At 43.7% G+C, this 15179-nt stretch overlaps 3 protein-coding genes across 13 annotated transcripts in view; 2 read left to right on the plus strand and 1 right to left on the minus strand.

Annotated features, from left to right (window-relative positions):
- LOC116947308 (regulator of microtubule dynamics protein 3-like) overlaps positions 1-3667 on the minus strand; it is a 14344-nt gene extending 10677 nt beyond the window's left edge. Inside the window, exons 1-2 of the mRNA XM_032962883.2 lie at positions 3540-3667; positions 165-2932 (exon numbers count right to left, since the gene is read on the minus strand). The gene's annotated coding sequence lies outside the window, so the exon portion shown is untranslated. The remainder of the gene's footprint in view (positions 1-164; positions 2933-3539) is intronic.
- Positions 3546-8540, plus strand: LOC116947309 (barrier-to-autointegration factor-like). 10 transcript variants are annotated; one of them, XM_032962885.2, is made up of 3 exons: positions 3546-3865; positions 7604-7769; positions 7992-8540. In XM_032962885.2, exons 1-3 carry the CDS (start codon positions 3651-3653, stop codon positions 8136-8138), a joined length of 528 nt encoding a protein of 175 aa, XP_032818776.1. In that variant the 5' UTR covers positions 3546-3650; the 3' UTR covers positions 8139-8540. The 10 variants fall into 10 exon arrangements, with proteins under 10 accessions (XP_032818776.1, XP_032818777.1, XP_032818778.1 ...); XM_032962886.2 differs by having other exon boundaries at positions 3810-4161; XM_032962887.2 differs by having other exon boundaries at positions 3810-4028.
- Positions 8541-10561: 2021 nt separating this feature from the next.
- Positions 10562-14249, plus strand: LOC116947307 (barrier-to-autointegration factor-like). Of its 2 annotated transcripts, none has more exons than XM_032962881.2 (3): positions 10562-10696; positions 11592-11755; positions 12207-14249. In XM_032962881.2, exons 2-3 carry the CDS (start codon positions 11630-11632, stop codon positions 12351-12353), a joined length of 273 nt encoding a protein of 90 aa, XP_032818772.2. In that variant the 5' UTR covers positions 10562-10696; positions 11592-11629; the 3' UTR covers positions 12354-14249. The 2 variants fall into 2 exon arrangements, with proteins under 2 accessions (XP_032818772.2, XP_032818773.2); XM_032962882.2 differs by having other exon boundaries at positions 10570-10768.
- Positions 14250-15179: the final 930 nt, after the last annotated feature.

The raw sequence follows: 15179 nt of genomic DNA on the forward strand, positions 1-15179 counted from the left end.
TTCATGCGATGCCTTTTATGTTTCTTTCCTTTACAAACTCTCAATGACCAGTGTGGTGAAGTATGAGAATCTCCTCCAAAGCTGGACTGACAAATGGGCTGAACGTGTACATAGTGGTTGTTATTCGAGCAGATGCTTAACGAGTGAGCACTACCCGTTCATACCTGGGCCATCCACTGTGTCGCCGAATTCATCTTCTGAATCACTGCTGTTAAAGCCAACATGCAGAAAGGAAAACACGCATCAGCAAACACACGCGCACAATTCAAAAAATGCAGGATGGCACTCACAAAAACTGAAACTTAAGCGACTCCGTTGGCAATGGTGTACCAATACAAAATAAAACAGTTAGGACAAAATCATGCATCTGCATGGATTATGGAACGCTTTCAAACACACGTTTGTTTTCGTAAATGATTTAACTAGGGGTCTGGAAGCTGACTTGTAGCTGTCAGGGCAAATCCTGTTTGTATTGTATCTAGTATTTGCCAAGACATGTTTGTTCTGTGTTTGTCTCCAAGTTTTGGGAAAACTTTGTCAATTTGGCTATTTTCGATTGAATAAGTCCCAAATAATAACACAGGTTTACACGACAAATGAATTAATATCGAATCCTTTTTACAACAGCTGCAGTGCACTGTCATTATGGACAGATGCACAGATAACTATAGTAATACACAAACGTGTTCAACCTTAAATGGAAAGTGTAAAAACCGTAGCACATTCATCATTGACACTGGGATGATGTTTTACCAACTTATATGGCAAGGTACTGTAACACAGGATTTTATTATCGACTTCTAGGCCACAATGTATGCTTCAGTAAGTAATGAAAATGAGGTTAAAGTGTGCCGTTTGCATTAATGAAATGTGTGTTTTTATAAAATTGAGAGTAAACTTTGTGAAGTAAATGTCTTGCACTTACCAAAATTGAAAATACCGCAAATGGAATATTTCAGTCATCGTTTAATGATGTGTAAAATAAGTGTCAACACATATGATTTGTTTGTGTTGAAAATTAAATATTCGAACACTAAATAGTCAAGAGTACTGTCAAAACGCACACATTTCTAAAAAGCCATTATATTTTAAAAGGCTGGGTATCCAGAAAAGATTTGGCAGTTGCTCTGTCATGACTTGTCAAATGTATTTAATATTAAAAGTATTTTTTTTCTATCATAAAATAGGAAAACAGCTTAATGATGTCCTGTGTTACTGGTGCGTTGATCCAAGTAATTGTTGCAATTCAGGGTCCTGATTTCAGTCAAGAATAAATCTTTTTTCTTTCAACTTTGCAGTGATTGTAGTGGCCATTAGTGGCTGCAGGGTCACATAAACGCATAAGACACCAAATATAAATAAGTAATACATAATTTCCAGCCCTTTGTCAATCCACTTCTGGATGAAGGTCTTCCCAGGACCGGTTCAGATATCACTTGTCACTGATGTTAGCTGCCATGACCCGGAATTGAACTTGGATTGGTGAGTTCATAGCACAAGGCTCTCACCACTGCACCACCACAACACCCCCATATAAAATATGTGCATATATCATGAGCTTAAGAATCAACATTAATTGATGAATCGGTGCATCATTACACCCCTAATACGGTACTGCAGTAAACATGAGCACGATATGTTCTTTACAGATTCGTATTTACACAACGGAGAAATGTATTTTCATAAATATCAATGATCAGTTTAAACATGAACATAGTGTAAATGATGTCTTTGCATACAACTCAACTCATACTCTCTGAATCTTGCAACTTTAATTTACCGACAAATGTTTAACCTACACAGTTGCAAAAGTCGTGTTTTAAATATCACAACGTGGTGAAGTATGTCTAAATAAGCCCTGCCAATTGAAAAAAAAGTCCTCATCCAGCAGTGGGATTGGCAAAAGGGCTATGCATAATGAAACATTTAACACACATTATCACGTGCATTTCTTTGATCAATACTGTAACTTTGAGTTCCCACAAATTATACTTATTTTTATGTACAGTATTCCACTGGGATTTGATTTAAAATAAAAAAAATGTCTATGAGAGCACAGCCACTCCATTGCTATAATCGGTACGAGTGCAACTTGATAAAATTGCAGGAGCAAGCTTCTATTTATAATTCTCTGAGTTCATAAGCCAGCCACATTTGACACGGCCCAGAATGGTCCGCTTATGACCGCATCTTCGAGATGCACTCGATTTTTTTTAGTTCTCGGAAGCTAAGCAGGTATTTCACCTGGATAATGCTTGGGATAGGTGACCAACATGCTGAAAATAGCATTGAAGGCTGTCGAATGGCTGCACCCTTCAATATCGCTCTCTGCTACGCTTTTGGACCTTTGCTCAGCAACGGTGATAAACAAAGCAGAGGGCAGTGTAGCAAAATCCAGTGTTGTAGATAACTATGGTACAACAATTAAGCTTCTCCCAACCTCTATTAACCTCTGTGGTAAAATATATGATCAAAGAATCCGCGCACCCCCCCATGCATCACCCGCACAGCATGTGGAGGATATTATCCAGCATGTATGTTTACAATGGTGTGTTAAACTGGAAACCACTTGAATTAAAGTGGTGAGCATCGTATGCAGGTATTATACGAGTGATAAAGCAGGTGCCATGTAGTAGTGAACAGTGATGAGCAGAAACGCATCTTCATCAGCAGGTGCCGTCCTTGGTGTCGTTAGTGAATATTCAGGAAAAGTTATAAAGAGGAAGCACTGTTTGTGTTAGTTTTCCAAGTTCAGCAGCAAATTATTTCAGTCTCGTGTTCATCCTTAAGTCTTGATAATGATCCATTCATATCGGTTCTATGGCTCCTTAGGATTTTTTTTCCTTTCGCTCCCATTGAATCCTAGCCACGGTCAAGAAGCGAAGCAAAGGGGGAAAAAAGGGGTACGCCTTATGGGGAATCTGAGAGGAGTCTGCGAAGCGGAGAAAAGAGGAAGGAGATATGAAGGGAAAGTTAGCAGAGAAGACAAAAAAACAAACCTTTCAAGCTCCAACCATGCTGACATTCGTAAAAAAACCGAAAGTCAAATTCCTCAGAAGTTGACTTATCGGGGCTTAATTTTAGCGACCTGTAAAATATTAAGACCGTACTTAAACCCGAGATGCCCCGGCATATCCACGATGAGCTTCTGATAGAACTAATCCAATTTACACACTGAACCCGAGAACCAGAAATATTAGTCCCGTTGCTTTTACCGGTGCGACTTGGCTATTGTAAACCTCTGGAGTGACAGTGCCGATCCCCCTCACACTAAACCATCAGACCTGCTCCACGGCGCTCCGACATAACCGCGACGAACTTCAAAGACTGAGCCCAAATTTAAGGTTTCCCCGATCTGCACCAACCTCCCCCAGCGGCCCTGTCACCCTGACCCCCCGTTCATCCCAGGACCCCCCTCGTCAACACCTCATCCCCTCGCCCCATCTGACCCCCACAATCTCCCCAATCGGCCCTGTCACCCTGACCCCCCGTTCATCCCAAGACCCCCCTCGTCAACACCTCATCCCCTCGCCGCTCACCCCGAAGATGTCTCGCCGGGGCTGGCCGTGTGGAAGCTGCTGGTGGAGCTCGACGGGAGACCCCGACGGCGGCGGCGGACCGACCCGGCCGCCGCCGCTGCCTCCTCCACTATGCCGGGCAACCCGTCTCGTAGCCGGCGCACGTCCGCCCGAGCCTCGTTCAGGCTGTCCGTCAGCGTCCCCAGCTGCTGCACGATCGCGTCGTGGCCGCGGGAGAGCTTCCATGTCGCCGACGTGGCGCTGCTGGCGGCGCCGTCGACGACGGCCGCCCGGGTGGAGGGCACTAGGTCCTGCGAGGCTCCGCCGGCCGACCCTCGCCTTCGTCGGTATAAAATCCAGACGAGACCGAGGCCGAGTCCTGCCACCGAGGCCCCCAGCAGGGCGCTCAGTGCGAGGCTCAATCTTCCCGGCCGCATCGCGCTTCGATCGCTGATATCGCAATAATAAGAACGTTAAACAAAAAAAATTAGCGAGCACGCCCATAAACAGGTTTGTGTTGTTGTTGTTGAAAGTAGTGACTTAAGTGGGTTTAGCGAGTCACAGTTGTTGGAGTTGCCGATGCCCTCAGCCCAACTCTGCTCTGACATTCACCTCCCCCCCCACCCTGGGATTCGTTTGCAAGGTATTAATAATAATTAATAAGGGGATGTTTATACAGCAAGGGTTATTTTTAACGACACGATACTTTTAGAAATTAGTCACTGGCGTGCTAAATTTGTAAAAGCTTTTTAAGACGTAAGGTGTAATGCAAGGAACGCAATGAAAAAATAAAAATGGGAAGTGAAACGCGATCCAATTTTGTTTTTGCCTCCGGCCACGCCGATTTGTGCAGTTTGACTCGCGGTTTTGTTCACGCATATCGTTTCCGTCAAATTGCTTCGTTTAATAGTTAATAGCTAATTATTCTGTCGTTTGATTAATGCTATGTTTCATTCATAGTTTTGCTCGCACGTTATTTTGGGTAACTGTACATGGTGATCCGTTTACAGATACCCCAACTGAATTCGAATTGTTTTTTTAAAAATGTCTCGGTTGCAGAAAAGAACGCGCCAGCAACGTTGGGCAAAGTATATAACAAGTGTTGAACACATTTCACAAGTGTATTGAGATTGGTGGAAGACGTTGCTAGACCTTCACGTTTATTTCAAAGTCTACAATTCCTGTTATGTGTATGGTACGTCTATGAATGGATCACTGCACTGTATCAAACTTACGGGGGATGGGAAGCGATTAGACTTCCTATTCTCGGCTCACGGCTAACATCAGTGGTGAGTGGTATCTGAACTGGTGCCGTGGCTCCAACACATTCACCAACCCGCCTGGTAAAAGTATGGTAATTTTTAATTACTTAAATGATCGTTACAGTAATTCTTAACACAGATGCTGTTTTATAGCATTTAGCGATTCAAATGCTGTACCGTGCTATGTAAATATCGATAATCCACAATAATTACTTAAAAGGATGCACAGTTCTGGGAGCACTGCAGTGCGTTAACGCCGTGAAGTACTGTAACAGTATCCGAATAAAAATTTGATTTAAAGCTTTCGTGACTGCAGGGATTCATATTCTTGTTTCTTTCGGTTAAAGTCACCACGTTGGAAGGGAAACAATAAAATAATAAAAACATAAAACAATAAAATTCTCACGACGTTTCGACCGCAACACAAGCAATCGTAATCAGGTGTGAAAACCACACGCGGAAAGAACCAAGAATAAGCATCCGAATTAATTAAAGCACGATATGTACCTTATTATCACGCTCGTGTCTTGTCTAGCAGTAGATAAATCCTGGCTGCCGATGATCACGACCGTGTTGACAAATCGACAGACGCGTACAGTCGACATAGCGAACGAAGAAATATCTCTTTATCTTGATTATTTTTAAATACCTTCAACGGTGCTGTTTGTGTCTGGCCGCGTGGGGCGTTAACGGTTTTTAAATGTTACAGTTGAAGCTCGCTGAGGATTTGTCAATGAACACGAACCATGAATGAATGAAACCGTTCGTGTCGAGGGGATCGTTTGTCCTTGTTTTTTGTATATTAATTGTAGCGAACGCCGGTTACTAATTATTATTATTGTATTATATGCATAAAAGGGAGATTTGTGAATATGTGCGTCTGTTCGAAATGTTCTGCATACTTCCTGACATGCAACAAACTTGAAATTTGGCACGTGGGTTAGCTTCCAGACTGTACACAATGCAACAATTTTAGAAATAGACTTTTGTATTTTTGACTTATGTATACATTTAGCACGGCAAGTGAGCGATCAAATAGTAACAGAATAGTAACAGAATAAACGTCGAATAATACAAACGTTAGGGTGCAATAACAAGACAAGGAATCGATTAATTAACTGAATCGTCAATAGGAATTTTATGTAGTGTATTGCAATGCGACGATTCAATTATATGTATGTTCGAAATTACGAATCGTTTATACATTTAAAATCTTGCTGCATGTAGCGGCCCCTAGTGGTTGCACATATTTTAAAAAACAGTTTATGCGAGCTCTTTCAAACCTGTTTATACCTTAGTCATCGATATTAATGATTGTATCGTTTCACACCCTACAAAGTTCACAACAGTTTGCTGTGAGCACACATGTTTTCAGTTTTCCTAATCACAATATTAACTTTATTACACAAATCAAGCCCCAATTAAGATAATTTCTATTCACGAATAACACCCCCCCCCCTCCCCACCAAAAAAAAAAATTCACAATATAGTCACTGCTGTAAAATTAATTATTGGAATCAATCCCTGTTGATGATTCAGGCCATTTCGCCTGTGCGTATTAAATTAAACACGTGTCTATATGTGTATTGCAAATCCCGGCCAACGTCAGTATCAGGTGATATCTGAGCCAGTCCCTCACCAGCCCGCACATTTACCAGCGTGGTGAAGTATAGCTAAACAATTCCCATTACTACTAGCCAAGAATGTCTGTGTGTAACGCACGTGACGTCACTCCACATGCCACACCCCCCCTCATGAATATTCATGAGCGGGTGGATTTTTTTACACTCACGAAGAAGAAAATCGAGCGGAAATACAATTTTTTTCGCAAATTCGCTTTAAGTTTCACGTTTTTTTTATTGAAAGTGAATCTACATTTTTTTCTACGCAGCAACAAATTTGGTGTCTTTATTTATTTCTTTAGCACACGAGACAAAATGTAAGCATAATTTATGCTTCTACGTTATGGTAAAATAGACATTTCTCGGTGATTTTCCAGATATTGTATCGATTTCCAATTAATTTCAACCCGTGACCGAAATCAGAAGAGAATAAAGTATCAGAGCAGTGAATTTGAACAAATTGAAGGCCAGTTATATACATTGCTACAATGGAATGCAGTGAAGTGTTTGATGACGTACTTCTGTGCAAGATTCACTGCCATTAAATTTTACACAAGATACAATTATACTCTGTTAACATTTTTTTCGGTAATATTACAGCTTCCGTCCCAGGACGGGCAAAATGCTAGTACGCAATAAACTCCTGTATAACTATACAAAAAGGGCCTGCTCTTATACCGATTTGTTGTGTTTGTTTTACAAATATTGGCGTAGCTATCGAGTGTGCAGGCGGTACAACTGCACCATATGCCTACGGGCTGGAGGAGGGCCAGGGTGCTGTTACAAATGGGGTGGTGGTGGGAGGGAATGGGGACAAGGGGGGGCCTCATTTAATTCCTTGCACCAGGGCCCATGCCAACCACGTTCGATGCCACTGCTCCCAAAGCAGCGTTCTTGAAACATCGGAGTATAGTTACAACAATGGATATTGCTACATTGTCCTCTGCTGCCTTATTTGAATGTACGTTGAACTTCTTTCCGCACCGCACATAGCCAACCGTGCTAATCATCCTGTACTTTAAACATCATTTTTAAATTGAAAGTGGGTCTCCATTTAATTGTCTTACCTACTCTGATGTTCACTTTGTGCATGAAATTCTAATTTTATGCCCGCCAGACGTTACCCACCCTTTATTATTGCAAGACGTACGTGAACTTGTGATAAATCACAAAAGTAGGTTGTGTTCTTATGTAATTACAGAAGGAGTTGCTGCAGCACTAAGGTTCACGCGGATAACACAATGTCGTCGACTTCTCTGAAGCACAAAATGTTCATCATGGAGCCCATGGGGGAGAAATTGATCACGACTTTGCCTGGCATCAACAGACAGAGGGGTACTCAACTAAAGAAAGAAGGATTTGATAAGGTATTGTCTTTGTTCATCATGTTTAGATGGCAGCTGGTTACTCGCACGTTTTGTGGGATGATGCTGGCTGGGCCTGGTGTTTTTTTCCCCATCCCACGGCCTTGTGTGCCGTGCCGGAGCACCTTCATAGGTGCCCCTGTCAAAAGCAATCGCCCCATCAGTGTGTGAAAGACTGAGTCAGGGGGAAGGATCATTGTCTTTGCGTGTGTGTTGCATTCACAGGCATTCATGGTTCTGGGACAGTTCCTGCTGCTTCGCAAGAATGAGGAGCTCTTCAAGGAGTGGCTCATGTACACATGTGAGGCCAGCAGCCGGCAAGCGTCGCAGTGTTTCAAGTGTCTCATGGACTGGTGCGATGCGTTCCTGTAGCAGGCTTTGTCGTGGGCCACCTGGCTGGTGTAGCCCTCCTAGCCAGACTATGGGGAGCATTGGAGTACATTCCATTGAATTTGATCAATCATCTTCAGCCATAATCAACCCACTGCTGGATGAAGGCCATCCCAAGTCGTCACAATCTGGCCGCCTGCACATCAGCTTAATTCATCACTCCATCTCAGCAGTAGACGACCTCACGGCCGCGTTCCCACATCCACACCAATATGCTACACAACCTGCTTCATTGGGGTGATGTTAAGGGAATAATGTGAATGCAAAAATGTTCAAGTAGCTAATGGAAATGTGAAAACATTGGCAATTGCGTTGTTTGCAGAATTTGTTGCACTTGTTTAAACATGAATTCAATAAATGTGAACTCATGGTTCTGCACATCTATGCATGGTGGTGTATTGTATTCTGGCATTCCAATGAAAAACACATGGTACTTTGATACAAGAAAATAATATTAAATATTTTTTTATAATATATTTTTTTAATTTCACATCTTCACTCACATTGCAATATTTTGACGTTCCGGGCTAATACAAGAGATTTATATTTCACCATGACTAATAAATTTAGCCACGCAGTGGTGGCCATGCACGCCTGCATAAACACTCAATTATTGAAAACATCTTAATATATAGAGGATTGCAGCGCTTGTGTAATTGTATATAGCTTTGGCTCGCCATCTAGCTGCCTTCCAGCTTGCCTGTAGTTACCGATTGTGACGCTGCATAAAACTCAGCAATTTTATTTTAAAATGTCCTTTCCGTCACAAATTATAATCAACTGCGTTTTCTACAGCTAAATTTGCACAAAGCCTCAGCGCTTTACATTTCTAAAAGTGCGACAGACTCAGATTTCCCGAAATGAACTGAGGAGGAAGGGATTTCCACAAACCAAACAGCTCCGTCTTCCATCAAACTAAATCTTGTGTTTGGAATAATGAGTAGACCGGAAGCAGAAGATCAAAGTTTTCGCAGATCTGCGAGGTATTTCGGAGCCAGCTCCTTCAAGGCCTGAAACGCGAGGAGAAGAAGAAGAAGAAGCATCTTAAGCCCGACTCTGTACTTTTCAGGGAGCCAGTGTATGGTGGAAAGAAAATGGGCACGCGATTTAGATTTGGTGAAAAACCAGGCAGCTGAGTTTTTGAATGCAGGATATTGTAATATATTTAAAACATTTTCAGAAACGCCAGCAAGCAAGGCATTACAGTAATCCAACTTTAAAGTTTGATTTAAAGCTTTCGTGACTGCAGGGATTCATATTCTTGGTTCTTTCGGTAAAGTCACATAGAACGGTAGAAGGGAGAATTTTATTGTTTCCCTTCTACGTGACTTTACCGAAAGAACCAAGAATATAATCCAACCTTGATTAAATAAAGGCATGCACCTGCCTCTCAGCATCCGGACGGGACAGGCTAGGTGTTAGACGAGCTCTATTGCGTAGATGTAAAAACGAGATTTTGGTAATTACACACGTGGGCCTTATGTCAAACTGAGGTCGAGGATAACGCCCAACTTTTTGACCTCAGAGGAAGAACGAATTACAGTCCCCTCTATGGCCATACTAATACCATACTATTTACGCACTTGATGTGGAGAGCCCGACAGCATAATCTGTCATCACAATTTAATTTAATAAAATGTAGGCGCACCCAAGACTGACCAATTTGCAGCCCAGTACATATTTGTCTGCTGTGACATAATTAACCGGAATGCACCTGGTCTTAGAATCTAAGCAATTGTGCGCCTGGATAATGCCATGCTTTAAACAGATTGGTATAGGCTGGGGCGGGAGTAGTGGCCAGCAGAAGGCAGTGAAGCTATATCCATTGTTGCACTGTACTCTGCACCGACGTCTATGCACCCCGCCTTTACCAAACCGCACTGGCTTGTCTGGCATGGCGGAATCTTGTCATCTCATTAGTTTGACTGTTACACTCTCGGTCCTATGGTTATTCACAAGTACACAGTATCATCGTGTATATATTTAAACACAAGAAATTGTTCATGCAATTAAACTGTTATCGATTAATCGAAAGGTGAGTTGTCGATTATTTAGTTTAACACGTAGGCTTTCATGACAAATATTATCCATAATGGAGGGGGTTTTTTTGGTTAATTCTAGCTGTCGTCTGATGATGCCGTTTGTAATTACTGGCGAAACGTCGTACTCAAATTGTAAATGTTGTGGATTTACTCTCCCAACACAACCGGTTAGTGCTGTATTAGCAACGAATTGGCACGTTCTGTTGACGTGATAAACCCTTGACGAATTGTCTGCTTCGGGTGGAGGCGGGTTTAAGGACACATTCGTATTTTTACGCGATCTAAACCACCCCGCCCCCTCCCAAAAAAAACCCCACCTCCGTTGTCGATTATTGTATGAATGGAACTGCTAATTCCGTTCCTAGCCACTGGGGGGCGATGTAGGACTTAAGCCCCTCCACAGCAGGATGTGTGTGGGGTTGGATAATAACCACACACGCCAGGCCGCCCCCAGCGTCTCTTCTTCCCAAGCCGCTGTTGCTCTCCGCGACTGATCGGGTGCTCGTTTGAATCTCGATGCGTTCCGCGCGCGGAATCTTTAGATTGTAGGGGGAGTGTGAATCTTCGCTGGTACGAATCTCTAGGTCATACGGTGGAGTGACGCTCTAGGATAACTGTACTGTTCTAGGTTATGTTACCAAAGGGGTTTTAATGCAGCAATTTATCATACGCAAACCAAAGTCTACAGCTAAAATGACCATTTACATCAAGACAAACAAAGGGTTGGCAGCTCATTGATGGAACACATTGTCTGGGGTTCGGGCCATAATTTGATGGGCCCCATCGTGTGGAATTGTGGGGACTTCCACGGTTTGCAGAGACATGCTTTGCAAGCTGACGATGGCTGTGCTGATGAGTTTGAATAGCAACGAAACCGGTCCATGGTTGTCTGCCTCTCTCTATCACTGCTGCTGTCAGCCATGTGTTTCGTCAAATTTATTTTGAGTGTGATCTAAGACGAGAAGCAGTGCAGTTCTTCAGGAACATGCTGATGGAATTCGCATAACGCACACAAGGCGGAGTGCTTTTCGTACACGTGTGTGTGTGTTGTTTGGAACTTGAGGTTTTTTTTCTCCCGGCATGTATTATCATTCTGTTGTGATGGGGTTTTCTCGTCATTTACAGATTTGATCCCGAGGGGGGGGCATGCCCACAGCCCGGATCGAGCAATGCAATCAGCTCGACGGTTTGGGGGAAGACCTTAAGCAGTGGACAGATCATGGCTCTCGATTGAAAACTCATTCCTTTAGAACTGCTCTTTGTGTTTAGTTGTCCTTCCCCCGCACCTCCCATTAGCACGGTTGGCTACGTACGGTACGAAAGAAGTTCAACGTACATGGCTGCTGATGGTTATGATGTGAAATGCGTACTTATTATTCGCCTGGAATTGCAGACGGACTTGTCATCAAGCATCCCGGAGATCGACACGCGATGTCATCAAACTCCGAGAAGCACAGAGCCTTCGTCTCGGAGCCCATGGGAGATAAACCCGTGACGGATTTACCCGGAATTGGTCCGGCACTCGATTCTCGCCTCCAGAAAGAAGGACTGGACAAGGTACATAGCGGTAGCTGGCAATGGCATATGGTCAAATCACCTGGAATGGGCCCTATCCTCATGAGATTTTCAGAACGCTAAGCGGGATTGAGCCTGGATAGTACTTAGGTGAACACCACGCATATGCAACACTTGAAGGCTACTGGCTGGGCTATGTGGTGGACAGCAAAATGTGGTAACACCAACGTCTTGTTCCTGTGCAATACTCCAATGCCTGCCAAGTGCCTTTGCAAACCCCGCACTAAGTGGCTCTTTAAGGACTACTGCTTCGTGGCGTTATTTTGTTAAGGACCAGCACCGTCTCGCATTCACCACACAGTGCATTGCGGCTCTTGAAATATTGACGTTTGGTTCCTGAATTCGAAAAAAATGGTTCTTGGTTGCTGACCCATGCACTAGCCGATGCCCTTTATGAAACTGATTCCATGTGTGTGTTTGTAAATGACTACAGGCATACAAGTTGCTGGGCCAGTACCTACAGGTGGGCAAGAAAGAGGAGATTTTTAAGAAGAAGCTCAAGGACACGTTTGGAGCCGACGAAGAGCAGGCGTCTGCGTGCTACGCGTGCCTTAAGGAATGGTCCAACAATCACCTGTAGCCCTGTGACCGTGGGGAGGTCACTCAGCTACAGGCGTCCCCTCTTTCAGCCCTGCACGGACACTGGGTTGCATGACGTGCCATCATCTCACTCCAATGGACAAACATCAACTTGAATTGGCCTGATTGTCAACCAAAACTCGAGTCGAATGACAACTCGAGTCGGTTAACAAGCGGTTGGCATATACATGATTTTCCGGAGTTCAGAAGTGGATCTGGCATGGTCCAATAATGTAAAGATTTTTTTTAAATAGGGCTCCCACATTAATAACCAAAAAATGTCAATGTACTGTATATTCCCCGTGAATACTAATTAATGAAATACCAATTTTCGCCCCCTGCCCCCCCCACCGTGGATCCGCCACTGTCAGTGCTGTTAAAGTAATGTGAGTGGAGCAGGGTTTCCCCAGGAATTTGTACTTGCGCTCGGCCCATATTCAGTGGCGAGTGTGACATCTGAATCGATCGCAGTGAGCAGCGTGGTGAAGTATGGTTAAGCAACTACCGTAACCGACACAGAGTGCACAGGGGAGGCTTTCATACAGCAGTGAATTGGCAAATCGTGATAAGTTATTTTCATACGCCAAATGTATTCATATGGAGCGCATAAATTCCACAGCTCCTCGACGATTTTCACTAAATATATATTTTCCAGTATTGCTTGTGGTATTTTGGAAAATATAGTACTTGTGAATTCATTTCTCTCGTCCACCGGGTGGAAGGAATTATGCAATCAGTTCACGTGCAGGTGCAAGGTGGCTTGGCCCATCTCAGGGCTGTGAGAGATGACGGTGACGAGGCAGTCCATCTAGCAGTAGATTTAAAATATCTGTTTATGGCGATGATGATGTACCACAAGGTGGCGAGCGGTGTTCACAATTTAAAAAAACAACGTTTACAGCCACTTGGGGGCGCCAGAGATTAGGGGTGAAGTGAATGGTATTGAGGTGGCCTGGTCGAGGCATGTGAGACATGATGTGGTTAGAGGGCAATGAGAATGAGTTTGGTGGAGAGAAACAGACGTATTAGGTGGGCTCAGCACTGCAGTGCCACTCAACCCCTTATGAGCAATTGAATTGAACCAGTGCTTGGGATTCCATAACTTTGTACACGTGCACGAGCATCCCATGTTGTCAATCAACTGCTGGATTAGGAACTTCCCCACGCCGTGCGGGTCGTGGAGGTTATTTGACCACGCTTGGGTTCAGTGTGGGTTGGTGCAGGCCGGAAGCACAGACACGCGAGCGTGTTGGTGAAACTGACGGTTGTTGGGAGTTGTTAACGACCTCGCCTCGTATAGAGGTCATGGGTTCGATCCCGACCCAAGACGCCTGTATATTTGGAGTTTGCATGTTCTCCCCTTGGTCGCGTGGATTTTTCTCCGGTTCCTTCGGGTTTTTTTTCTCCAAATTTAGAAATGTGCGTTAAGAGTAATGTGTATGCTATTCATTTCCACGTGATAAGCCACATCGTCGAGCTATCATTTGTGGCCAGGTCGTTTATGAAAAAGATATTAATAGGTTAAATAGTTTTCTGTATGTATGTTGAACTTCTTTTTCACCGTACGTAGCCAACCGTGCTAATCGGGGGCGCATTGCCATCTGCTTTTCACCTTGTAGCCACGCATCCTTCATTGTGGGACATAAAAATAAATCACTAAAAACGCACGGTAATTGTCGCCAAACCTTGTACATTTTTTCACCTTTGCCTCTTCGCCAGAAACAAGATTACACGACCATTTCCGTCCCACAGCACACCCACACACTTTACAACCATTTTATAAATTCCCATAATGCTTTGCGCAAAACGACCAGATGTCACAATCCACATCGCAGACTTTCAGCTGCAATCTCCATTTGCTTTTCGATGATGTCGAATAAAAAAAATGGACGGTTAACCTTGAACAAACGTTGTAATTCAATACAATACTTTGTTTATAACCACGTGAGAGCCCATTTGGCACGAAAATGTATTGTTCAAGTGCAAGTGATTCCATTGCATATGGCACAACACTCAATGTAGATATAATTATCCATACATTCCGATGAAGAACCTTCTCAACAAGGGGTCTTGCAACTCATGAATATTGAACGCCTGTTTTTTACATGGAACTGTTTTTTCTCCAGTCTTTTAACCCATTACACCTGGGTCTGCCCCTTGACCTGCTGGCAAGCCATAGTCATACCACGTGTCTGCAAGGTGCATCGAGCTCTGCACAAGGCCAATGTGATGTGAAGGCCATTTATTGATGAACGGGGACTCCTCTTTGTGTACTGTGCGTTGGCTGTGTTTGCACTGTGTGTTGTGTATATCTGGGGATATCCCGTTGTTTAAGAAATCGATTGCTCTACAAATGATTGGTTTTGCTTCGGTTCCCGCACGTGCCCCGAGACGGGAGGTGATCATGGGGCCGGATTTGGTTATGTCATTGGCATCATTGGGAGAGGTCCAAGAACGATTGAGACATCACTCGCCACTCACTGATGCAAGCCGTGGCCGCGAATTGAATTCAGGTCCCCAGGTTCATGGCACGATGCGCTAACCACTGCATTGGATTTGCGCTGTATCCCTCGTAGAAGAAGAAGACGTTTTGTTTTGAGAATCTATCTAATCTGTTCCCATGGGACCTCGGATAACACTCCTTATCCTATGGAGTTTATTTATAAGGGTTTGTCGTAAAACGCAATTTATGTCTTTTGCAAGTCATCACTCACGCAGCCCAGTTATGTTTGCATAATCAAACCAATTCTAAGTGCGTACGCCGCTTCTCCGCTCTCGACGCTGATCCAGCGGTAGAGATTCCACTTTCCTGTATCGGGGATCGGTC

This window comes from Petromyzon marinus, chromosome 29 (assembly GCF_048934315.1).
Source record: "Petromyzon marinus isolate PM22_M1 ecotype Great Lakes invasive population chromosome 29, UKy_Petmar_22M1.pri1.0, whole genome shotgun sequence".
Taxonomy (NCBI): Eukaryota; Metazoa; Chordata; class Hyperoartia; order Petromyzontiformes; family Petromyzontidae; genus Petromyzon; species Petromyzon marinus.